The sequence below is a fragment of the Varroa jacobsoni genome, unplaced genomic scaffold (assembly GCF_002532875.2).
Source record: "Varroa jacobsoni isolate VJ856 unplaced genomic scaffold, vjacob_1.0 scaffold_1345, whole genome shotgun sequence".
NCBI lineage: Eukaryota > Metazoa > Arthropoda > Arachnida > Mesostigmata > Varroidae > Varroa > Varroa jacobsoni.
In genome coordinates this window covers 67,966-94,235 of record NW_019214247.1, presented here as the reverse complement: position 1 = coordinate 94,235, position 26,270 = coordinate 67,966, and the positions used below count along the sequence as shown (strand labels likewise).

Below are 26,270 nucleotides of genomic sequence, written 5' to 3'. Positions count from 1 at the left end.
TTGATAATCCTCAAGTAGTATAGTTATGTATCGGTACACAATGCGGCATATAGGCATTATTATCTTCGGTTATCCTTGACCAGTCTATGCGTCTATCAAAAAAGCTGGTTTCTTTTGTAGTGCTAATCAATACACTGCCAACATACAGGGAAATATAGCGAGGGAAAAGATCAAGGAACAATTATTTTTCTGGCCTGAAGAGACGTAACCGTTGCCGGCAGCACCGCACCACTGTTAAAATGTGCATCGACAACCCAGAATTTTTGCCTGTCATTGTAGCCATCGTCGATACCGATGCCGATGCTGATGATACAGTCATACTGATAATCGATTCTTTCCAGCTCGAACCTGGATTCGGGTTAGAGCGGTTGCAGCTCCGTTACAAAAAAAAAAGCTATACCATTAGTGATTTGACAGACCAGACGGTTACTAGTACTTATTCCAAGGCCAAGAATGACCCGAAGCCATGGTACTGCTTTTTTTTTCGTTACACGTCTATAAGTTAAAAAACGGCGTACAGCTTACACAATGGCCACGTACAGGTAAAAATGCGCCACACCTTTGATAAAAGCCAGTATATAAATCGGCCATCTGCATTGGAAAATTATAGGCTGAAGATTTAAATGAACGCCTTAGATTTGGACCTCTGATACTGGCTTTGACTGGAAATTCGTTAAAACAAAATTAAAGCAGTATCAGCGTTCTTAGAGGATTTCGCTAGCACTGATTACTCCTCTAAAAGGAACATTAGGGTAAGGCATGAGCAGGAATCGCCTACGGGAATTCGATTACAAACATTTAGCTTTTTGACTTGTATAACGCTTGTGCACATTATCATTTGCTGATCTGACTCATATAAGCGTTATTAGAGCAGAAAGCCAGGACACGTTTCCTAAGCCGTGACTTCTTACATTGGCTATATATGTAAACTCTAATTCACCAAATTTTAGTTTATCTGCGCTGTGGCCATCCAATCATCGATCCTGTTCGAAGCTTTTCTGCGCCTTGCTCCCTCCAGACAAAAAATTATTCCTATGGAAATTAGATTCTTCATAATAGTAAGTAGTTTATCCGTAGACAACAAACAACGCTCATCACGCGAGGTATTGAACTACCCCGTTTTTAGCCCTGACACGGCGGTTCCATGCAACGAGCCACCGAATTGCCAGTCGTCGGGTTTCGCACGACGACGCCCGGACAAAATACAGACCGTCGATCCGTATCGTTGATCGATATGTCGAGTTAAATAACACACTTCAGTATGTAAACAAATGTATTAGATGCTACTCTCCGACTGCGGCCAGTCTGAGTGAGTTTTTTCGCTACTTTTTCAAGGGGAACATCTTCGCTGATTTATGCGGTCTCTCTGTCTCTACCTATTTATCTAATACGCTATATGTAGACGAAACTTTTCGTCCGTCTCGAGGGATGCACTGCGGATAACAGATCGCATGTATGGCTCATCGAAGTACTACTCCTAATAGTAATCTCTCACTTCTACTAGCAGTGAACCATTTACTATCACTTCTAACGTTCCAGCTAGTGGAACAATTAGTACGCAAAATGCTGCGTAGCATCAGACATCGAGCAATATATAGAATTCTCGTTTTGGTCGCTCTCAAATTCGAGAATTCTCGAATATCGAAAACCCGAAGTTCAATTACTAGCTCTTTGAATCGAATGAAACCGATGACGAGACAAATATGGCCTTCAATTGTATGTGTATACATAGAAATAGCAAATGGCGTCCTACTGGGCTCTGGTACGAGTTCGATGTACAGCTACAGTGTCAATTTATGGACAACGTGTATGCCTAATGAGGTTAAGGGCACAACCCAACATTCGTCTATTGGAATCGTGTTTAGCGCTGAGTTCAAATGGCTATCTCTCGCGTTCGACGACCAACGACGCCCCGTTCATACGCTGCCATTAGCAAATAGGTAGGCGAAGGACGATGTTTGCTTTACAGCCAGTTTACTGCTTCATGCAGAGCATCCGTTCACGCTACGTGCAAACTCTTCTATGCTTCAGGTAGAATCTTCCAATCAGCCGCGTGATTTGGGATCCGGTTGTATTGACTACGTCGCATTTCGTTCAAATGACACGTAGGCGAATAGAAATGCCCCCAGACGGGCACCTATCCACATCAGGAGAAGGGCACGGACTGGCCACTCAAAGCCCTACTCAAGGCCGCGTTCGAATTGCATCTGGCTAAACCATTAAATACAGAACAGTACGATCATTGCTTCTGACAAACCACAGCAAATAACACTAAAATATTTGGTAATAGTTGATCTGTAGTAGAGCAATGGCTATGGGTTGTTCCGCAAGTTTTACAAGCGAAGGTCGCGGAGCGTGAATCCAGACGTTCTTATTGAACAAAACATTTACCGTTACCGCGAGCAAGTGCACCGAATAGCACCCCGAAAGTCTCGCTTTCCTTGTTCAGTCGATCAGAATGGATATAGACGGACGGACTGAAGCCCAGTTCTAATCAGTGCTTCTAAACCCGAGTGATCGCGCTGGGTCTAGCTCAAGTCCGGGTGTAGATACGCTTCGTTTCGTGCTGCCTGTCTGCCTGCCTGCCTGCCAGCCAGCCAGCCATATGGGGGAACGCCTCATGGCGCTATCGGACTTGAAACTCGAACATTTTAAAAATCGAACAAGTTTAGCTGAAACGGAGCGCTGCGGACCGCTCTTATGAGTTCTAACTAGTGTCGCTCTAAAACGCCAAAGGAGGCAAAGGGTTGAGTTTGCCTTCCCCATGTGGCAAGTCGGTCTCCGTGAAGCGTAAAATTCGGCTTCATTGATACAAGCTAGCCATCCATCGTATGTATCCTCAGTACTGTGGTTTGTTCGACGAACAATTTGGCCCCTTTTTGATTGACCCGTATCCACAGATGCCGGCCGATTACCGAATCGACTCGTGCACCCGTATTAAATGTCAGTCAATGGCCGAGATCGACCCGAGCTACAAACGCAGTTCAGAAGTCGGTTGAAGACAACTTGAATCCGAGCGGGGATGGCCTAGTACCTGCGCACAATAAATTATTAGCTGATAAAGTTAATTGTTTGCATGGACGACAATGTGGATTCAACGTAGACGGATTAGCATTGTCCGTAAGGCCAAACCGCAAGCTCCTCTTCGTAGTCATATTGACTTGGTGCTAAGGGATAATTAGTAAACGAAAGGCAATATCCTACATGATAAACAAAATGTAATTACATTAGATCATGCAACTCGAACACGCAAAATCAACCATCTTCTTTTTTCACTGCGACCAGTGTACGTGTAATAACGATGTTCAACATCGCCTTAGGCCGTTGGAGGCGATTACTTAGAATAGGCAGGACAAACAAAGTACACTTAAAACATCGTAGTTAAATTTATCATCAAAATACAGAATCTTCTTACTTGCGTTGTTCGTTGGAAACATTTAAAGTGGTATTACAAAGATACCGATTCTACCACGTCGTTCGGTTGCCCAATCGCTGTTGGGCAGAAGTGATGTTCAGAGAAACAGAGAAGTGATGTTATGCACTGAGACCTGGGCGTGCATTTAACTGTCTAGCCGAAACTGTGATAGTCCCCATAAAACAGTCGGTTACTCAAGCGATATCATTACTCTTTGTTGTTTAACCCAGTCCACGAGTAGCCAGGGCCAACTGAATCGTACTAACTGAGAGTAAGTCGACGAAGTAAATAACGTTCGACCCAAATCTAATTTGACTCGAATCTTCTCCGTTGTATCGTCTAATGGATCGACCAAGATGAGATGGCTGTTAAAAACAAGCGCGTCTTGCCCAGAAAGTTTTGTTCTACTTGGATAAAGGACTAATAATGACTGATGCGTGGCAACGAGCTCGTGAACGGTACAAGCCAGTAAACGGACAAACTCATGTTACAGGTAGGCGGCCGTTGTTGCACGCTTGCCACCATCGGGGCAGGCAGCTGGTGGCAAGACCACTAGCCCCAACAGCCGCAATACATGGAAAACCAAAAGCCCTTCATAACTGTTCATTTCTAATCATGCTATCAACCTTTTCGCAGTCAATACGAAGAGAACCCAACAAGTTCACTGTATATATTACCTGCTATCATACTTCTTGATTGTGATAAACTGCAGATAGTGCTAGTAGGAACATCTTCCTTAGCTATGCACCTTTCTACATTGCTACCCAGAACTGCCCAAGCTGTGGACAAAGATGTCGGAACACTATAGCAATTACGTTACGCAATCAGAACCCTTTATAGCAGAAACACAAACAAATCGTTTGTACTCTATTCGTCTGGTGACAACTTTCGATTAGTTCTATATATTACAGAAAGCGAAAAATTTCGGGAAAAAAACAACGATCGAGTCCTATGACGTACGAATATATTGATGTAGTTTGAACAAGCAATATCATGGTATCCTGTTATGGCAAACGCTATCGAAAGTAGCTTTCGTGTAAGGACTTTTTGCTGAAACTATATAGACTCCTAGTATTTCGTTCGCTTTAAGGGACATGCGTCTCGCCACGAATATTCTTGTTACATATTAATACATCTTTACTGCTCGGTCACGCTCGGCCTTTAAATACGATACGGCAACGCTACGGGAGCGATATCGGGTAGTTTTCGTAGTACAGTTAATTACGAGATTAACATGTAAATATTTCCAACGTAACGTTCCATATTTAGTCGTACAAACACGGATGATCTTATCTAGTAACTTGCTCTTCCTCCGTTGCCCGAAAGTTCAGGGGTACTAACTAACTAACACTATTTTACTGCTTATGAGAATCTGTTGCTAGAAGAACGCATTAGCAGCTTTCTGTTTTGTCGACAATTATACGAACCATTCAAGTATATGTGTGGCAAAGTTTTTTTTTTTTCTAAACGTACGACAACTACTGGAGAGAACCAATAGAAGACGGCAATGCTAAATCTTTATAACGGAATTTCACTCTCCAAATGGGCAGCTGGGCAAACAATTACACTTAACAACAAGCCAGCACTACTAGGGGGCGAATACTTGAGATGCCTGTTGAGCTGCAACATCTATACCGGTCAGCGTATAATTCACGGCCCAGGACAGCGCTTAGCCTGAATAAACAAATTTATTCAATGGAGCAGGCCATGTTTGCCTATCATTATTAGTTATCAAGCTATTTCAAATTACACTTTTAATGAATTCTGTTAAACTAGTACGAGTAATATTGATGTGCTAGGCTTCAGCTGAAGATAAGTCGACTAGTACTGGGTGGGCTTCGAATTTGAATTAAGTTTACATTGGCGGAAGCCATTGAATTTTGACGAAGCTAACTTAAACGCTCTTGTTACCTACGGTGTGAGTTGGTGCCGATCATCTCTCCCGCAGTCCCGTTGGCGCGAACGATACTACGTATTATATCCCGGACAAAGGGAGCTATTGTACGCCTCCGTAACCGTCTATTATTATTATCTTGTTCCGATGGTGGCAACCAACCGAAAATTTTTCAAGTTATACTTGTCAGCTTGTCGTATAGGTTCTTGATCCTTTAAACAGGCTCTTGTTTGGAGCATTGAGCTCAAACTGTATGCTAACAATAACAACGAAGGGATCTCAAAGGCTTCCAGTTGATCCAGTGGGGAATAGACCCTGCCTAGAACTGCGATTATACTAACATCCGTTACTTGTGATCCTGCTGAGAAAATTGCGTTCCTTTAAGATGAGCTCTCTGTCCGACAACAACATTTTGGCCTAATGGGTATCCATGCGTTGCGGCCTTTTCCTGCAGGCTAGGAGACGTGTTTTGTAATTGTGAAGAAGTAGTACATATACAAGCGTATTTTCCCATCTGGATCTCTATTTCTGGTCGCCGATCTGTCACATATGTTACAAAGGAACTTAGTAAAAAAAACCTAGCATAGAAGTTTCGCCTCTATTTTATAGAAGCGAGTTTGCAACTAAATATATTATTATTACTGATGGCTGATCCATAATACATAACTAGTTACATAATACTATGAGTCTGACAAATCCAAGATAAACGGCCTGTTCTTATGCAGAGATGCTTTTTCTGTATTTTGGCACCGAATATTTCACTCTAGTCAAACTAATTGCGTGCATTGAATTTTCTACTGTAACTTCCTGCTGGCCTGAGGTTGTATTAGGCTCTAATCGTCCGTTAAATATTTTTAGAGGAAATAATCGATTCCAACAGTGAAGATGGGACAACGCTGCGGAGGATTTCGCCGCAGGGCGGAAAAACTTCTTTCCATTTATAGCTGTTTTGTTTTGCCCTAGGGCAAATGTACGCGAGTATTTTAGCACAGTTCCGCTTGGAGATGAATGAAGTAACATAATTATTTGTGAATACCAAAATCGAACTTAATAACGTGAGTTTGTGGAATTGTTGGCTATCTTCTTCATACTTATTTAATCTGGCTTAGGTGATAAGTGATTTTGGCCTCGAAGAATATAAGTAATGTTGCCGTAACTTCTTTAGCAATCATTTCGTCGAAAACCGTTTCAAGCGCTCTACTTGTAATGTAACAATTACGTTAAGTCACAACATGGATGTCTAGTTTTCGCTTCGAAGTTTCGGGGCTTTCAGGAAACAAGTTACTCACCAACTAGTTCAGAGAACGTTTACAGACAGAAGCTCGTATAAACATACATTGGCCGGAAATCTTGGCTGTCTAATTTTGCCCCTCATCATGACACGTAAGAACTAATCAATATGGTTAATGTCAAAAGCGAACGGTTTCGAACGCGGTCATATGTTTCAGAGATAAATTTATAATTAATATTTTATAAAGTACTTCATAATTCTAAATCCTATATATATAATCTTTAGTTTCGTTTAAAATGTCAGATCAGCAGCCACAATCGAATTACAAACGTAGTTACGGGTGCCCTGGAAGCGTAATTGTCAATGTTTTTTAAGGACAACCCGCATGTTTTACATACGGTATTAACACTATGAATGGCTCAAGGTAGCCAGTTGGTTCCAGCAATAAACGAACCGTGGCTCTACGCCTGACCACTCTACGTGGCCGAATTTTTGTCGGCAGGCCCCATAACATTGCAGTATCCCAGACTTCTTGATCCAGCAACGTTGTCCGATGTGAGCCAGGAGCGACCCGAAATTATTTGAAGATCAATAGAAGATCTCGGGATCCGACTTTGTCCAAAACGATTACAACATTGTCATAAAGAGAAGTCGCATAAAGCGTGGATAAGACGAAACGATGGCGCCCACAGGCCGTCAATGACAATTCTTCTATTACGAACTCGACATGCTTGGTCTAATTCTTACGTCAGCAGAACAAAAACTATATCTATAATAATATAAATAACCTTTCCTTGATAGCATTAGTGCCTTACCTGTATCTCATTAGCCCGCCGAGTATCCCAAGAGTATTCACTAGCTTGAACAGAACGCAGTACAAAAGTGATGAGACTTTTCTCTAACGTAACTAGACTTCGGTGGGTCGTTAACTATAACAGCCGACGGTTATCTTTCACACGGCATCAACTGAAACTATTTTCATTTAAGCGACTATGGCCAAGTCATGTGACAACAGACAGAGACAGTCCCCACCGCAAGAAATAACAGATCACCTGGCTCCTTTAAACAAGCTCTAGCAGATTGATGCTCGGGTGTGAAAAATGAACCCTATACGAATTCTTCTCTAGAAACGGTTTGAGATGTCGCCGCTCGTCGGTGGCACTAGCGGTAGACTTTGCAAGAAAACACACTAAGCGCACCATGGAGCTATGAGGAATGCGTCTCGTCATTCTGCCTCGTAGCAGATCTTTGATCGTCAACTGTCAAACTAATTTTCTTAACACTTTGTAACAGACACTAGAGCAACTAAGAATAGTTGTTTTTTTTTTTTTCATTTAGCTAATTTCCTCGTAAATCGTTGAAAATTCTCTCTCGTCGTAAGGATCGACTGCTCCAGGTGGTTACCGGCAGCCTGCCAGATACACACATCAATTCTGAGCATCATACACCGATTGCAGAATTGCACAAAAGCTACTTGGCCTCGTTTCGCTACGATTTCTTTTGTATCTTGTTTCCTTGCCTATTTTCTTCTGGCACCGTTCGCATGACATCGATGCTTATCTATTGCTTGTTACTGACGTTTGCTCACCCCAGCCAAATCGAACAATCCCATATTGATAGTTTATAACCATTGCTCTGTACAAGCCGTAGCGGACGCAGCACTTAACCACATTTTCAGGCATTCCCTCTTCGATTATATCCTATTCTGTCGTCACCTGCGTTAACAGCTAACACAGTACAGTGCGGCATCAGCTGCATGGCTAGCTGTACATCTTGGTTGTGACACGGTGTGCAGTTCACGCTTTGATTTTCTGGGTGGGTGCCTGCCTGCCTGCCTGCCTGCCTGTCTGTCTACCGCGGACCGCTCTGTTGCGCGAATCCCACTGCTCTAAGCTTCAAACGCGTCTGCATTAATTGCCTTCCTCCGTCACCCGTCGGAATGCCTGTCAGCGCCCGCTACCGTTAGTTCGCCCCATTACGGCAGCTCATAGGATTCACCCGTCGGTCTGTTGCGGTTGACGCGTCGTCATGCCGCCTAGTTGCAACCAAGGCATAGAAACCAGCCGTGTCGTTATTGCCAAAGGGTATAATGACAACAAAAACGTACGTAATAGCACTTGTCATTGGCACCAAGACCGACTGAGCGGCAAGCGTTTGCCTCTCGTTCTCGAGATGGACAGAGCAACGCCGGTGGGATTCTCACGGCGACCATTGTAGTAGAGACAGTAGCCATGAGCGATGGCCAAAGGCCAGGCCAAGGCAGATGCCCTGCTCGTTGACTGCTGATGCTACGACTACTGCTAGCGACTACGACGGCGAACTATTGGCTGAGATGGTGACGATAGTTGATGTTGGACAATGCTATATGATGGATTGATGGGCGGACAGATGGACTGATGGATCAGCTAACGGACCAATCAATACGATGCTCGTCATCATAAAAGCAAGCACTCGATTTCTTCATGCAACAGCATCAGCAACAACAACAACAACAAGAAAACCGAGCACGGACAATAGCGGCGGTATCATGATCGAGAGTCTGTCTATCGACGTGACCGCGGCCGCCCTCACTGCTAGTGTGGGCGACCGCCGGCAACTAGTCACCAGTGTTAACAAACGATCGAGATCGAAGCCTAACCGCTGCTTGCAGCCATCTACGCGATACGGCCTTGTAATGTCCGGGAAATAGTAATTGTAGAGATCATCAGAGCGGTGGCACGATTGGGCATAGTCAGCCAGCTGGCCGGAACGAAATGTTTCTAGGCACACAATGTCATCACAGTAACTCTGAGCTCACTGGCTGGCTAGGCGATGTTGCGGGAAACAGGCAGCGGCAATAGGAGCAGCGATGGTACTGACACAGCGCAAAGCTTAACTACTCTACGGCAATAAAATTAATCTAGTTTTCACGAAATACCGCCGTCATTCTGCTACTGTATAAGCGCCGCGTGACCTATGCTGCCGTTCGAGCAACAGTAACATTTCTACTTCCATCTATCGTCTATGCTCTTTTGGCTACAGAGTAGAGGTCATACATGCAGCTCGATGCGAGCAATTCAGAGACTGCCATGTGTAAAATAGCAATGATATGCTTGTAATAAAGGAGGCATTGCCACGTATAGACGTCAAATTCTCGTATAGTGAACTATATTGGAGATCAATTTTTCTTTCTATAGTTATCATCGTCAGCGTCTAGATTTAATAGTGAGCAGCGGTGTTGCTACATGATGGGTTACTGCAGCATTTTTTTTGGAGCATCAGGTTCTATCGGTCTAAACAATATTCTGCGATAAGAAAAATACGGATAGCAGGATGAAGGTGATTGCAACGGTATATTCTGTCGTCGACTATCCTCGAGCTCACTGAAGTCTGAAGTCACTGACATGATCACAAATCGTGGTAAACGTGCCGTCATTGTGAAACGTTTGCCATCATCTAACACATCCTATTTCGATTAATCAAGCACAGATACTTAGTTGACTATTAATTATATTGCTCAAAACAAAACGTTTAAATAGGCTTGGGCACCTATCCCATTTGTTTAGCCAGACATCGTGAGTTATTGTTATAAATCAGTAAGTAATCCAGCTTGCCACCATGTTGGTATATATCATTATTGGCTAGCATTTTTATAAACTTCTAGCTTTCGAGATAAATCGATCGCTTCAAGATTCAGGAGGCAAACCAATCAAACGGCTCAAGAAAATTCACTATTATTAGATGCAAGCTTTGTAAAACCATGAGTCCTGGTGACCGGACAATCAGTTTATCATTAGCCTACCTGTGGATCGCACTTGAAATGAGCCTGTCAAACAAGCGGCAGAAACTCGACTACTATATTGAAGCAAGAGAGCTAGCTCGTCACAATCGCCTGCCAGATCTATTCCGCTATTATTGGGGGTGTCGCAGCTAGCTACTAGCAAAGAGCTGCCTCTTTGCAGCTAGCTGCCTCTTTGTTATTTGGTTAAGTCGGCAGGCCAGTTACGTTGCGCTTTATGGATACCACTGGTCTTTTGGTTTCAGGCGTATTCGTCACTGGGTCGCTTGGGTTTAACGATCCCAGCTGTACATGTTGCCAGTAAGCACGTTATTTGTGTATGCATGAACAGAGGATAGCTTGTCCATAAAACCTGCACAATGCCTCGATGCATGCACGAGCGTAACTGAGTGAATGAAGTCACGAGCCTGTGAGAGTCGTTACTTGTCGTGCATGGGAGCTTACTTTTCAGGCGTGAATACTCTTCGCCGTCACCGGCCGCCAGTCAGCGTCGATCAACAAAGAACGGTCTGCCTATGATCATGCGGCGACGACGATGATGATGATCTGCTGGCTTCTTGAAAAATAATAAAGATTTTGCCGATTTTTATCCCTGGTTCCTTGTTGTTATCATCGTTACTGTCATCATTATTGTTTCTATCACTAGCCGGGCTATGCTTGACAGTTTTCAGTTTGACTTCGATCAAGTTAAGTTAATCATATGAGCAAATTGAGCGTCAGGAAAACGAAAAATAGTAAAACTGGAATAGTGAACTTTCAGATGGAAGAAGTTAAGAAAATTATTCGAACCGCTGGGTTCTGCTGGGAGAAGTGTCATCCAGTCAGTTTTTGCTGCTGTTGAATTGAGGTTCTGTGATCAGTCATCATGCACAGCTCATAATAGAGAGCCGCCACAATGCGGAGTGCTCCTGATCTGTTACTTCCCGTTTCGATCTCTTTCCGCTACTCCTCTGTCTATTCAGAATCAAATCAGAAATTGGCACCATTCGATACTGCCGTTCACTACTACTGGTAAAACCTCATCGTTATTGCTTGACTAACTTCTTTTCTTCCTTTTGTTGTTGTTATTGCTACTGCTACTACTTCAATAAGTGAACTAACCGACGACATAGAAGTCATCGCACTCGACAACAGATCACTATTGAGATTATAACAGATGGACCAATCTCACCAAATTAGAAGTCGATTGGGTCCAAAAATGCACCATTTTTTAGTTCCTATCCTTGATTAGTACTACTTCGTGTTTCAAACCCATTTCTATGTTACTACTCTTTGTTGATACGATTTTCAGAAGTCTAGCTAGAGAATAGCATATGTTCCGTCTCTGACCTTACCTACCGGCAACGTTATATTTACCATACTTCCCTTTAACACATAGTGGAAAAAGTTTAATAGTAGTCAGCGGCTTTAGCAGGATAGGTGTTATCTATTGTAATTAAGGCGTTCATTATAGAAACCATAGTAACAATAATGGTTGTTGAAGTGACAGACGTTTCGGATAGGGGCTAGGAATTGATAGAGGATTAACGATAAGGGGGCGAGCGACTTCAGCTATCGATAGCTGAATCCTTCCACTTTTTGTCCCGTTTGCTAGCCAACCAGGGTAAACGAAATAATGGTACCATCTTAACAGCCATCATCCAATGGTCAAGGCAGAGCGGGATCTCAATGTGAACACTGTTAGTTAAGGTATAATAATAGAAAAAAATAGAAATAATAAGTAAGATACAAATAATGTAGACTTTTATATTTTTCTGCAGCGTTTTTTGACCGGCCATCCATATCTGTTTGAAGAAGCTGAAAAGTAAAAAGCTGTGGCGCCGTAGTAACTAAAATGATCTTGCAACACCAAACAAAGTACACATTAGAAGTTGGTATCACTACTGGCATAGGAAACAAATCTTATATTGGAGTTAATTTCTGCTACGGGAATTCGCATGCGTTTCACCCTGATATGGGAATCAGCGACTTCTAGAGTACGTATAGAAAATACCCGTATATAAGAACAGGAGATTCAGGCAAATGTCTCGTTCTTTCTCCAATCTATTTCGTGATTTAAACTCGTTCACCAATCGAAGATCGACAGAAGCCATATTTCATCTAAATAAAAATACAGTTTTTTTTTTAATCATTGATGCTGATAAGCGGGGCAAAGATCGTGTCTTTTTTGCTTGGCCACCAATTAAGCTCCTACGTAGGCCCGATGTCTCGTCAATCGAATGTTTAACGTATTTATGCCGTTTGCTACAGTTTTGCATGTAAGTTTCGCCACAGCGACGTCCTGTCTGATTAGCTGATCATACAACGATTTGCATAACGGTGATATTGGAAAAACCTGTTACAAGGAACGCATCTTTCCCGTTTTGCTTTTTCCGTAGACGAAGGTGGCTTATTCTTAGACGACTACGTATACCATACACTTAGTAATGGGCGCGTACCTCTGCTTCGTTCGTAACGGGTTTCAGCTCTAGGGAATAAGTGACAAACGAAGATGAAACGCTTCTTGCCGCGCTCTGTCCGTGCTTGGTCGTTGTGCTTCTTCTGTTAGTATCGCTGCGGTTCACGTTCGCAATCTGGCACTAGCCGAAGTAACAAAAAAAGTGGGGTGGAGGCGCTTGGTGCCGCAGGCATGGCATGGGATGGGCGGCATGTGGTAGCTCGTTAAGTTCCGCAAGACTGCAATTGAAATAAACGATTGCTGTAACATTGACAACTGGGTTTTGCAGCGGGATCAGAAATCAAGTGATCACTTGGTGGGCTATGGGTGTTTACAGCCCAAGATCCTGCTAGGGTTGGCTGGCTGGCTGGCTGGCTGGCTGGCTGTTATAAACAGATGAGAGGCTAATGGTGACGGACAACAATAAGAATAAAAACTGCTAGAAATCGAGAGCGTTTCAAGCGAACAGGTGGTGGCGGCGGCGGCGACAACAACAACGACAACTCAGGTCGTCTGCGAGCCTCGTCGCTAGCAAGGAGTTACATAAAAGCTGGTTTTAGCTACTGCCACCGTTAAATAGTCTGATCAACTGTATGGTTCGTATCGTGGGACGACCCCGAAGAACTGAGTCGAGTTTGTCCAAATTGCCTGAATGAGTATCTTTGACATCTGGAAAAGCTGGCCTATTACGTCCACACACGTTATTGTTGTGGTACTATGGAGGGTTGTAACCTCTATCTTTTCTGTGTGTTGCGGTGGACATATCCGTGTCCTTTCCAGCAGTCATTACCAACAGGCATTACTGCGGCATGTTAAGGCGACTGTATATAACCGAGTATCTCTACGACCGTGTAGACACAGACCAGTATTCGTCACCACAAAACGACTGTTGCAAATATTCCTGTACCAGCCGTTCATAGCAATTACTATGCTATCACGGATGGAACACGCGCAGAGGGAAGCACAAAGAAATATAACTGTCGAAGAATAGACGAGATAGATATATCCCAATCTAATATAAGTGATTCTAAATTTTGTTCAACATAATTTCTATTCATTGATTTGTACCTTGCGCACTTACAGAGTTCCACTCGACTAAATCAGTTCATATAAAAGGCATTAAAAGATAAACATATATATATATATATATCTATCAAACATTGATGAAGATCTTACAAATCACCGGTTGAAACCGGTGAATCCTCTCCTTCCTCGTCCAAGGACTTTCTCAATGTAGACAATACCTCCTGCTTCTAGTAGCTCCTGTACGTAGATGTATCCTACAGGTCCTATCACTGCGGTATCACCCATTCAGTGTAACAGAAAACGCAAGTCCGCCGCATTGCTCTCTACCAAAGACAGACAACCAAACGCTTTGCTGGAAGGTGTGCGTGTGATCAATACAGTTAACGCTTTCTAGTAGGATAGCTTCTCAAAAGCTTCCTTGCCTGTTAGGATTTCTTCTGTTGATCGTCTGACACAAACGAATGAAAAAGCCAAGGTGGAAAGGACGGCGGGAACGAGGAAAATAATATATTTGCTATGGGACATAGCAAGAACTAGCCAGCTAGAATACACGAGGACGTCAATGGCTTGGCAGAGAGTGGGCAAACGCTTCGACTCAAATCGAGTTAATTCGCTCGAAGATCGAAGCTCGCCTCGATCTTCGAGCGAATAAGATTTGCTCTAGCCTCGGTATCCCTGCGCTAACAGCAACGGTAGCTATGGTCATACAACTGAAACATAAGCATCCCAAGAATGATTCGCGTTGGTGGCTGAAAGCCAGTGGCGGCGAAGAAAACGACGTTCGCCCGAACTGCAAACCGTAGATAGCAAACGATGCGTTCCCCCTACACGTGCCGTCCAATGCACGTGTTCAGCCTCGCATCACGTGATGATAACTGTTTCTACGAGTAACCGTAAGTATACAAAGCGGTCGCCAGCCAGTCAGCTAGTCTCAAACAATCAGATAAGATGATCAGAAGCGAAAAAAATGAATATAAGATCTTGGGAAAAAAAGCAGGCCGTAACAAGCCCGCCGCTATCAGCACTGCCGTACGCATTTGCTTTCTCTCTTTTCGCATCGGATCCGATTTTTGTTTCTTCTTTTTCTGCAGCTTCGAACGATACGCAGGCTAACGACAACGGGAGGACGGTGAACGCACTGAGCCAGCATACATATATAATGAAGATAATGAGAACATCAGGCGAGCAAGTCATTTCTTACAGAACAGTAAATGCTACTCTGGGCCTTGAGTGTTTGTTTTTTCATTCGATTTTCGAATACTGCTTTGAAGGGAAGCAACAATCGTATATGATTGTTGCTGATATATATATTTTACATGAAAAGTTTAAGGTTGCCGTGAAGTGCTTCAATGTTCATCCACCAGCTGTGCCATTATCGTGTTGCAGTTGCAGTGCTTCTCACTGCTACCACAACCGCACAAAAGAACAACTGATAGAAAGAAAGGTCAAAAAAGGAAAAGGGCAGGAGAGCCCCTGTAATGTAAACAATTGGCCGTCAGACGTTCGTGGTAACGCCTTGGTGGCTGGAAACCGTCACGGCTTTCGGTCGTCGATCGATTCATGCGGCCATATGATAACGCGTTTGCTGAAAAGTACCGATTAGAATGGATCTTGTTCGCTTGTTGATTCATTGCTGCCGCTGGCTTTTTGATTGCTTTCGCCTTTGATTTTGTTTTCTATAGCTAGGGCTGTTGGCGGCAATGGTATGGACATAGTCGGTAATGCTGGCTAGCCTTGATGTTGGCAGATTCTGATTGACGTGCATTCGGCTGAACACCTGAACGAATCAGCGAATACCCACCAACACCAAGGGCCGTAGGAAAAAAACGTCGCTACTATATATATACTGTAGAGAGCAGATTCCACCTTAATATTGGTCGGAGAAAACTGACTATGCTTGACCCAGCAAAGGTTAGTGTGGGTGTTTCAACTTGTTACGTTCAACTAATTTCGGGTGCATGGAGTGTAGCAGCACGGTACATGCGCCGAAGCTTATCACGTTTGCGCTGGTCGTGCACGATATGACATGCTGATTGGGCAACCCAACAATATCTGAGGCTGTAGTAGGGCGCGTGACTGACAAATTCCCTTTTTCATCAGCCTAGACGATACGCCTCCCTTCTAATTTGGCCTACAAAACGAGACATATGCTCAAGGAGACAAGGTTGTATCAGCACTTAGCCCATTAAAGCATCTTGTGGGCTTGCTCACGTGTCTCTCCGCCGAACGTTGTATCAATGCGTTTCTGTACACAGCTACATCATGAGTAGTTATGATTGTTACGTTAAAATGCAATGCGAAGCTGGTAACGACAACAACATGATGCAGCTCTCACAACCATTAACGATCGCCATTACCGCTGCCGTAGCAGCTGCCTGAAATCTCAAGAGGAAACGGCAGCTACGTGCAATACTACAGCCTTAACGAAAATCTAGTTACATTATACAATGTAATAAGACCATATGTCATATTTATGCCGTAGAAAGGATAGTAATAGTTGAGCAGGCGCTCAGCTTCATATGGTTGTTTTCTTTCTCCATATCCGTTGCGGTTACTGTTAATGTTAGAACGTGCGCTTTACCCAACGCTCACAATGATGGTAGAAGTCGTCGTTCCGTATCCCAATGGGGGTACCGAACCAGCCAGCCTGACACAGATCGCACAGATACATGCATTGCAAGTGTACATCATCGTCGCGTAGTGGCGTCGTGTAGCAAAGGACGCACCGATTGGTTTGCAGATCGCATAACTGCTTGTAAGCGATTGCAACGAACGACCGAGCGAAAGAGGTGTCCTTGCGGACACGACGCTTATTCGGTGGCCAGCATTATGAGGCAGCGAGTCAGCATCACTAGAGTACTGATGCTATCGCTAAAGTCGATGTATGATTCTTGTATGTGTCGCAACATAAATTGAATAACAGGAGCGTTTGGATCGAGTGCCTGGAGCGGCACACCTAGGGTGACTGAAGGGGCGATCGTGGTCGCAGCGGCTACAGACCTTACGACACTGGGAGTGGGGCCTTTAATCGACGCTCAGTGGAACTAAACGCGTTCTCTGAACTGTGGATAGATACACTCATTACAATTTATAAAAGACCCAGACGCTCAAAGGGGCGCCCACGAACAACAGCACTTGCAATACACAAATGTGCAATATGCACACCATGTGGGTATAGCATACAAACAGTGGCGTCGGATGGGATCCTCAGCATTCTTCCCGTCTGATCCCCAGGGAGTTCCGATGACAAGCGAGCAAACGCGCCCACTGAAGCGAATCTCAGTGAACTCGTTCAGAGACAAACATTGCGAAGTCCCGCGCGCATGCCTTGCAGTATCAGCCGTTACGCTCCGTTGGGTGGGAGGATGTCTAGCGCTTGAGGACTAGCTACGACGTTCCTACAGGCTGTAAGGGTACGGCGCGGCGAATACAGACATCCTGGACCAGGCTCACCCGCTAAGACCACGTACCGCTTTGTCTGCCGTCGAGGCATGGCTCAGCGTTCTTTGCCAAAGAGGGAGCATGCGCACAAAATGCTGACTCATTCCTACAGCATCATTGCATAACTGATCGCAGCAGAAACAATAGTATGTACTTTGTAATAGTACAACTTAGAAATTGCATTTAGATCGCATATAGTGTTCAAACCAATAACACTTCGTCGGTTCTATTTAGTTCAGGTAGTATAAAAGTTTAAGTTAGGTCCAACCGACATCGCTATGACGAATCCTAAACTACATAAGAATATATCCTTTAGGACTTGATGACTGGCATATGATAATTCAGACAGGAATTACCGGCGATGCTGCTTCGCTGGCAAACGAGCAACGGCCAACTTACTAGCACCAATAGACTGCTACTGGCGCTGCCGATGCTGTCAGCTTTTATGACCCGCTCATCATGTCTAACACTTACGTACCCGACAAAGCGTAAGTTACACTGTCGAACACCTATAAGAGACATGCTCTGAAGAGGTCGCTATGCCTTATATAAGCTTATGATCGCTGTTATTTAGCGTAAGGCCGAAATGACGAAAAACGTCAGTTTCTGTAAAACAATGTCAGTACCGGATAGTTAGTCTGCGAGCAGATAATAAGTGGAACGGATGGAAGTAATCTCAGCAGCTTGGGATGAGCAGTGCCTTATTTAACTGTTTGACTGATAAACGATAATTTTGCTTATCTGTTGCAACCTACTGGAGTATGATTTCCTACATATTATACAGTATAAAGCATGCGTCGTAAAACGGGACTCGAGCCCGAGTCCTAGCAGCAGAGGACGTTAGCCCCAAGACAGGAACGATAGGCTAACCATTCTGAACGATAATAACTGGCTTCGCTTCGACGAGTAGTAATTTATGACTAACTATCCGTCAGAAGAAATAATTTGACAATAGAACTGCTATGTAATGCAGGAGCATATTGATAAGAGTAACCAATAACCCAAGGAACGATCCAGTATGTTCGCTATGTTTACGTCGGACTACTCGAGACGACACAAACATCAACAAAAACAGCAGAAAGCCTCGACCACGTTACCGATATCACTTCACGGAGTGCTGCATGCTGTCAGCAGCATAAACAAGCTAAATTCTAAACGAACGGCCTTGGTAAACCCCAATAAAACCTTCTAGCTGCGTAGAATAACAGAGGTGCCGCACAGAAGACTATCAAGGAAGGGGGAAAAGTCCAATGAAAACGACTGGAGTAAAGCATTGTTAGCGTCCAGATTTACGCTGCTGCTCATTAACAGATGCCATTATTTCCGATTAGGACAAATCGTTTCGTAGATATATGGATGACGTTTTAGATCTCACATGGTCAGAGACTGACCCCCCACATGTGGGTAGTACGCGAAAGTATGAGAACGACCAAGCTGTGTTCACGGTTCTGTTAGTTTCAAACTGAGCGCGTTTGGTCGAACAAAGTATATAAAATGAGAGATTCGGCATTCAGGGAGCGGAACTGTTGCTGGCAGCAAGCGATATCTGACGTTGCACCGTTCTAAAAATTGACCGTTGAAGTTGACTTACTGGCAGTAGACAATGTCGATCGGTGCTGTTTTTGACGGCCGATATCTTAAGATTTCAATAGAAAGCAAATTATTTTTATAAGTATTTGTTCTTACACTGCTAGATACTGCGTAATGCAGAGTTTCTAGCGTTACTTAATGGACAAAATGTATGATTAACTCTTATCTATTTGTACATTATTATAGTAATCTGTATGTTTACTTATTTGCACATACCCGTCGTGCAGTGTATGTCGTTGGCAGCATCACGTAGTGCTAAATCGGCATGTATACTTTTGATTTGGACTCTGATACAATATCATTGTTTCTCATTGGCAGGTTGCGTCGTTTACTTCAGCAATATCGTCTCCCACCTTCATCCTACTTTCCTATTGTCTCTCAGATAGCCGAAGTTCAAAACTGACTGATACAAACAACAGTTCGCCAAAACGTTTATTCATACGATTTACACTTCATGTATCCACTACGTAAATCCAGCTCACGTAAAATGCGTAGAACTGTGGTCCGAGAATTTTTCTGTCGACTGCAACGACACAAACAAAGCGTTCACTATCGTACAAATACTACGTAACAACAGTGCCAAAGTAGTTGCCTTAGCATAGTCAGTACATATATACAGCGGTCTACTATGGTTTATAGCGCAACGTCGTCCGAGGTGTCGGGGGCTCTCGAATCATGGAGGCCGAGGAAATTTTTATCTGCTGTCTCATGATAAGCCAAGCAAAGAATCGGAACGAAAAATGCCGAAAATCGCTTTCAACCGAGCGACTAGAAACTGCCAACTAAAACGTGGACCCCCCGCTATGAATAAACAGGCCCAGTAGATAACTCAGGTACATATCATGAATATGGACGTATATACGTAAATAAATTTAGAAAATACTATACTATAAGGCCGGCTAAACACGCGCTAGTGTCAGAGCTAGTCAACGGCGGTGCCGTGTCATGCACTAGGGATGTCAGCCAGCTGTTCAGTCTTGCGTTACGTTACGTGACCGAAGCAATTGCTGGCCGTCGGCTGGCTGTTATTGGTAGCTAGTTCGTACGACGAAAGCTCATTGTTCACACTTTCCTTGGAGCCAACGACGACAGCGGCTGCAGCCCCAGTAGGAGCGTCAGCGCTTGAAGACCGGATCAGCAATGGGCCTACGCCTACTGCTGCAGCTGGTGTTTATTTCATGCCAATAATATCCGATAGCCAATAGAATGAGAAAGTTCATTTGCTATTTTTGCGATAGTTGCTTGCCGTCACTCGAAGGATTATCTGTCCGGTGCGTGTGAGTCTAATAAATCAAATAGGCTTAGCTTGTGTTTCTTCCACTAGTTGCTGTTGTTCAAGATCTTCCCCTTGTCAATGGGGATAGCGACCATTTCCGAGTACCCCTTTCGACACAGTTACGTCGGCCAGATGGTAGTACATACATTTCTAACAATAAAATTCGATTCATATATAAGACATATGCATAGCAGCGGCAACAGCAACAAAGACAATGACGGCGACAACAAAAAGCTCTTGTTAAAGACATTTGGTCGAACGTTACCAGCGGCTAACTGCTTATCTAGGAGTACAAACCACTGAACGGTTCTTTAGGTACTAGAAGTCAGGTGCTTATTCGTCTGCTTGGCTCGCTTGGTCGACCCACGGGAGTATCTTATCGATTCTTCTAACCGGCTGGAAAAATCTGTTTATTCTAGCAGCTGGCAGCCGGCCAGCTGTCGTAGAGATTAAGTTGTTCCGGATTGTTTCAACGCTCCTCGTACAACCCACTTCCTAGCGTTCGCTCTGACGTTTATACGTCGTATAGACGCGTAGAAAATAGATCAGAGCGTTCTCTTCAATACGCATACCAAAAATCGCCATAGATGAACTATGAAACCTATGGAAACTATGAAATAGCCTCCTGCCGGATATACGCACTATAAACACCTATTTCAACACGACGTGGAGCGCAAGCATTATCAGGATTGCGTGCTTTAATTATTACTCTTGATACTATATTGAACAACTGGATGCTTAGCGTCAATGTCGACGTTGTCAGCCTCCACAGCATGATACATGTTTCTTTTACCTGAATCTCAGCGCCAGGAGTTGTCCAATAGGGCAAAAACGAGTCATGCCTTTAGCTCGGACACGCTCGACAAATCGCAGTGTTCAATTTGCTGAATACCTTGTGATCCGCTTAGGAAGACCACTGAGCCCTATTAGAGCAAACGATTTGCGCAAATACAGAGGGAATATCGACCAGTGGTAGGGCGTCATAATTTTGTACGGCCAAATGGGTTCGAACAAGCAGTGGCTGACAGAAAATTCATACATATCTTTTTCGTTTAGACTGGGCAACTCGATATTGATTAAATTGTCATTGAGCCTTTGATAATGAGAGGCTTTCGCTCTAGGGTGATTTACACACCAGTTCACCAATCCAGTGATAGCCGTCTTGTATAAAGCAATATTGTACTTATACGTATGCTTGTCCATCCGTCCACTGATCATTATAGACAAGAAATTTTTTTCTTAGCACAAAATTTAGAATTTTTGCTAGGACACTCAGTAGCTAGTCCTTCTGACAAACACATTTGCTGTGGGATTGTATAGCGGCTCAGTTGTCACACACGTTTACTTGCCCTCTTTGCCGCTCCACAAAATGGCAATTTGAAAAGCAAATTGCACATGGACGTAAATCCAGCAAAAAAGATCCTGTGGAGGAGGCAGTAGCAGCAGCAGCTGCACAAATGACTTACCACAAACCGGTAACAGGTACCAAAAGCAAGCTGTCGCATACCATCCCTAGTTAGCATGCTTCAATTGTGTTTGCATAAACTTCTTATAGATTTAAGTAATTCTATCGCAAGTTACTAATCTAGTAAGTGCTAAACCCTATGCGGTCACAAGAGCGCTATAGTAGGAACATGTGCTCGAATGATGAGCAAACTATCGGCAAGACGGCGTTAAAACCACGACTGCGTAGCCATATGTTACGAGGATGGGAAAACAAAGCAACTACAAGGAGCCACTATGAGCGACCGTCTGATGAAACCGGTTGTTGCTATTGGCATCGCTAAGGCCATAAGCGAACGCCGGTTCGATCTATAATGCCGGCTTACAGAAGACGATTTTAGTCAAAGCAGACAGGTTAGGTTGTCTGGCTAGCTATTTAGGCATAAACTGAGTGAGCGGAAATATATTAATGTACTGCGAAACATGAAGCGACGACATGCCTATCTAAGCATGACACGTCGTGGCCATTATCGTTTCAGCAGCAGCAACAAGACCTAAGAAGCAGAAACGGCAAGAGCTGTATTGGTACAGCGACGCAATAGTTTCGTCGACGTCCAAGGTGTCTTCGATTTGAGCCCCAACATCAGCGGTACCAGGTTCTTTTTGTTCACGGCAGCGAAAGCCGCTGCTGCTGTGGCGGCGGCGGCTTTCGCTGCCGGGGGCTATTCATGCCAGAATATGCCGGGGGATTCGGGCTATAACATAGACACAATCCCGTCCAACAATCACTGGTACTTGGACACTTTTTTTAACAACTGAAACAACGAGGCACTTTTTTCGCTCGGCTCGTTCTCCGAGGATTGAGCAGCCCAGCCCGCATTTACGAAACGCAGCATAGGGCAATAAAGCCTACTGAGCTTCTGCTGATACTAACAGCTGAATTGGCTGTCAAACATCACGTTCAATATAAACTAGTCTATCTATGGTGGTAACGGCAAGTGACCCTCACTGTGTAAAGCTCGTCGACGCTGTGATGACATCCACTGAATATTTTCGCATGACAAATCAAAGGAAACAGCAGCTAACGAGCACAATTTGCCACTTGAGAGAACACCGCTGATAGAGCTGGTCAGTGGGAACTCAACGGAGTGTGCTTTTTCTGCTGTTATATTGCCAGCGTAATAACGTTTTGGCGACGCTGATAATGAAAATACTCTTAACCAGAAGTTTTCCCATAACCGTCGACCTCTGCAAACTTCGTCTGCCCTGGAATCGTTCCTTATTTAGTAAGAACGACGGCAAAAGCAGCAATTACTGAGATTACCATTGCAACTAGAGCAAGACCATCGTTGGCCATATGTCTCGAAAAATTTCGAGAACGTTGTTATTTCAGACAGCAGAGGATTAGTCCATTACAGACGATCCCAAAGACGCGGACTCAAAGCCACATATATACAGACGTACGAATCATCAAATATATATATATTTAATAGTCATCACAATGAGCGTCTCAACATCCAAACACACATACGAATACATATATGCATACACACCCCCTTCGATACTGTACTACTTTAGATTACCCCGAAGTTCGCTGCCTCTATAAGCAAGTTTGCTCTTTTTAATGTACAAGTTTCGACCATTTCCTCCTCTTTATCGTTTGCTTGATGCGGTAAAGTGCTTTATTTTAATCTGTCTTACGCCGACATCAACCCGCGCCCTATGCTGCCTGCTCATTCGCATGCGTTTTATTTGCCTGGCATTGGGTAAAGCTCAGCTATTCCTTGTTCTCCTCCTTCGTTCTGTTCTCACCAGTCCCCACTTCCAATCCTCGCTTCCCTCCAATCTTTCCTCCACTGTTTCCATCTCCGATTTCTCTCCACACTTCTGCCTGTGCCTTGCAATCCTACGATTCATTGCTTAACCCAACGCCGAACGACCGGGCCAAGTTTGGGCCGCCAGTCAGCCACCCAACTAGCCAGAGTGCTATCCAACCCAAGTACCGCGGCAGAGCGTCGGCGCTCAGCGCTTACTGCTCATTTCAGCGTTGCAGTATCTCAGTTTCAGGAGCAGGGGTGCAGGCGGCGACGGAGGTGCGGCAGCAGCAGCCGTGGCGACAGCGTTGAGTTGTACGAGCACCAGCACTAGCAGTAGCTATAGAAATAGTAAACTTTAGAAAATTTCTCCGTCACTCTCTGCCGTCTTCTTCGCGTGCTCTGCCGTTCAACTTGGATCAACCTACCTCCCCAGGGGAACCAGCGGCTTCTTCCACCCCGCCAAGTTTCCCCTTATCCCTTTGCATATTTGGGGTCATCGAGGCCAGCCGCTAGAGCGGCGGCGGCGGCGACAGCAGTATCTCTTCTGCTCCTTACGCACTACAGTTCGCAAGCGATTTGGCTCAAGGCTCCCCCATTCTGAGGAAAGACAGAGACGTAGGTAGTACGCGGATGGAGACAGTAAGCATCTTGGTGGGGTGGGCTCGTCGTGGTGTATCCTGTTTCGCAATAATTAAGTGTCTTCGTTGAGTGCGAGCGTCTCTAGAGCGGGGAAGTTAGAGGGGACCATTCACGCCCTTTCGTTCTAGCGTTATAACCTAAATTCCCTTCCTTACTCTCATTCTCTCAATGTCCCTTCTCTGTACGCCCCCAGAAGCACTTGCTCTGGGACGGCGCCCTACTTATTTGCCATACGCTCCATGTGCGCCCACGGCGAAGTTGGTGAGTAGTTTCTCTCTCTACTAAGACTACATCAACCACGGCTACTGTTATGAGTCAGTCTGCCACACATCCGCTGTCTCCGATACATACACATACACACACTGCAGTTGGATAGACACACATATAGAAATTTATTATAATATTTAACTGAGGCAGATGCAGCCAGCGTACTTCGACGTACTGCGTGGACTGACGTCGTTCAAGCAGAGAAATCTGCTGAAAAGTAGTGGATCCTAATGGCGATGGCAGAATCAGCTACAGCAGCTGCGGCAGTAGCAGAAATTGGAGGCACAAAAAAAATGTTAATGTATAATAAACAGGCGAAAGCGTGCGTCGCAAATCTTTGAAGGAGAAAAAAATCGACATGGACATCTCTGCACCCGTGTCGATGAAGGGGTGAGCGAGTGCCTAAGAAAAAAGCTGAGTTTGCAGACTATCCAACTTGCATTAAGTGACGCATAAAAGGAAGCAAATTTACCTGTATTCTTACTGTGTAAGTATGCGATTCAGCTACTTAAAACCAGTTGAATCCTTCTCCTTTCTGAGCACTAACCAATAAGAGCGCCATAAATGGCTTGGCCATATATACAAAGGGAGATACATATGTAGCATTATGGTGATCGTAACCACTGAATGTCGATAAAAATGAAATTTGCAGGACTTACGAATGCACTTTTTGCCATTCTGACAAATTGGCCACCTGCACGAGCAGAATGCAGCGTACATTTGTTAGTTGCGTTTATATCTTTTGGCTCCTATAATATTATATAAAATGTACGGTGTACACGATACTAGGTAGCATATATTTATTAAACAGGCATGCGATGCATCACTCCTGAAATTTTCTTGAGCTTTTCTATAGGTGCTAATTAGCTAGGTAATATACATACAGCCGTAAAATAAATCATAAAAATTACATAAAATGACATATTTTATCCTATTAAGGTGATCCTCTTATCTGATCAGGCATTTTACTCAAAAACAATTTCCAATTTTGTGCTTTATTACGGTTTTTTTTCATCTTATTGAAAAGGACAGGTACGAACCTAATACATAATTAGTCTCTGTTCAAATTGCTGTTGCTGGTGCCTCCGTCGTATAGCCCGCATCTTCACTACTGCACCAGCTATATCGGCTTATCCTGCGATATAAGCAAGAAGCAACCTCCCTTTCAAGTGTTTCTCTGTGAACGAACATACACGTCTAGTGCAGTGGCAAACGGCCTTTGATGCTCCGACGGACCTGAACACCTTCTGCCCATTCTGGCCACTTTTACGTTAGCGACCTATTTCGACTAGCAACGTGTCATCCCATCCATTCATGAGTGCAAGGACCGTTGCGCTATGCAGAAACACCGGCCTAGCTACCGCTGGGTAGGTGGGAAGGAGAGCAAAGTACAGAAGGTCGCGGAGGCGACCGTCGAAGGCAAAAGATCGAAACGCCATCGGGCGATTGAAAGCTCGAATTTTGCTCGACGTCGTCCTGCCGAGGTCCGAGATAAACGATCTTGACGTTGGCCAAAAGCTGAAGGAAGTGCTGTGCCGACCAGTAGCATTGGTGCCGAAACTAGAGCTCACTTGGCCGGTCAGCTAGCAGTGAGCGACCTTATTGTACCGAAGTGGGCTGTGCAATAACCATACACCCTATCACTCGATGGAAGGACGCAACCATCACATCGACCTATATCAGTGACAATAGTTGCAATAATGCCACCCAACGATGTTACCCCGCAGGTTAACCATCACTAGCCAATTCCATTACCGTATTTCAGGTTACCTGAGACCTTTTTATCAGTTGACGAGCCGGCACTTTCGGTAGCAGCGAAAAATCCGCGTTTTATTCCTTTGGTAATTATTAAATTATTCAAACAAAAAGATCCTATCATTATTCATATTAAAATGATGCTTGAAGCTCCGGTTGGGCTTAAGAGTAGAGGGTTAGGTAGCTTAAGCATAGGAATTGGATGAGTTGCCTTTGTTTGAGGTCTCTGGTTGGGCTTAAGAGTAGAGGGGCAGATAGCTT

The 26,270-nt window shown here is 44.2% G+C and overlaps 1 protein-coding gene across 2 annotated transcripts in view; it reads right to left on the bottom strand.

The window, feature by feature from the left end:
• LOC111269024 (uncharacterized) overlaps window positions 1-26,270 on the bottom strand; it is a 62,968-nt gene that overhangs the window by 27,625 nt on the left and 9,073 nt on the right. The window contains exon 3 of one of the 2 annotated variants that reach the window (XM_022848328.2): window positions 12,040-12,994. The exons of the other annotated variant lie outside the window; for it this stretch is intronic. Within the exon in view, the coding sequence (XP_022704063.1) occupies window positions 12,879-12,994 (116 nt within the window). The 3' untranslated portion in view covers window positions 12,040-12,878. Of the gene's footprint in view, window positions 1-12,039; window positions 12,995-26,270 lie in introns of those variants that run through there. 2 annotated transcript variants of the gene reach the window in all.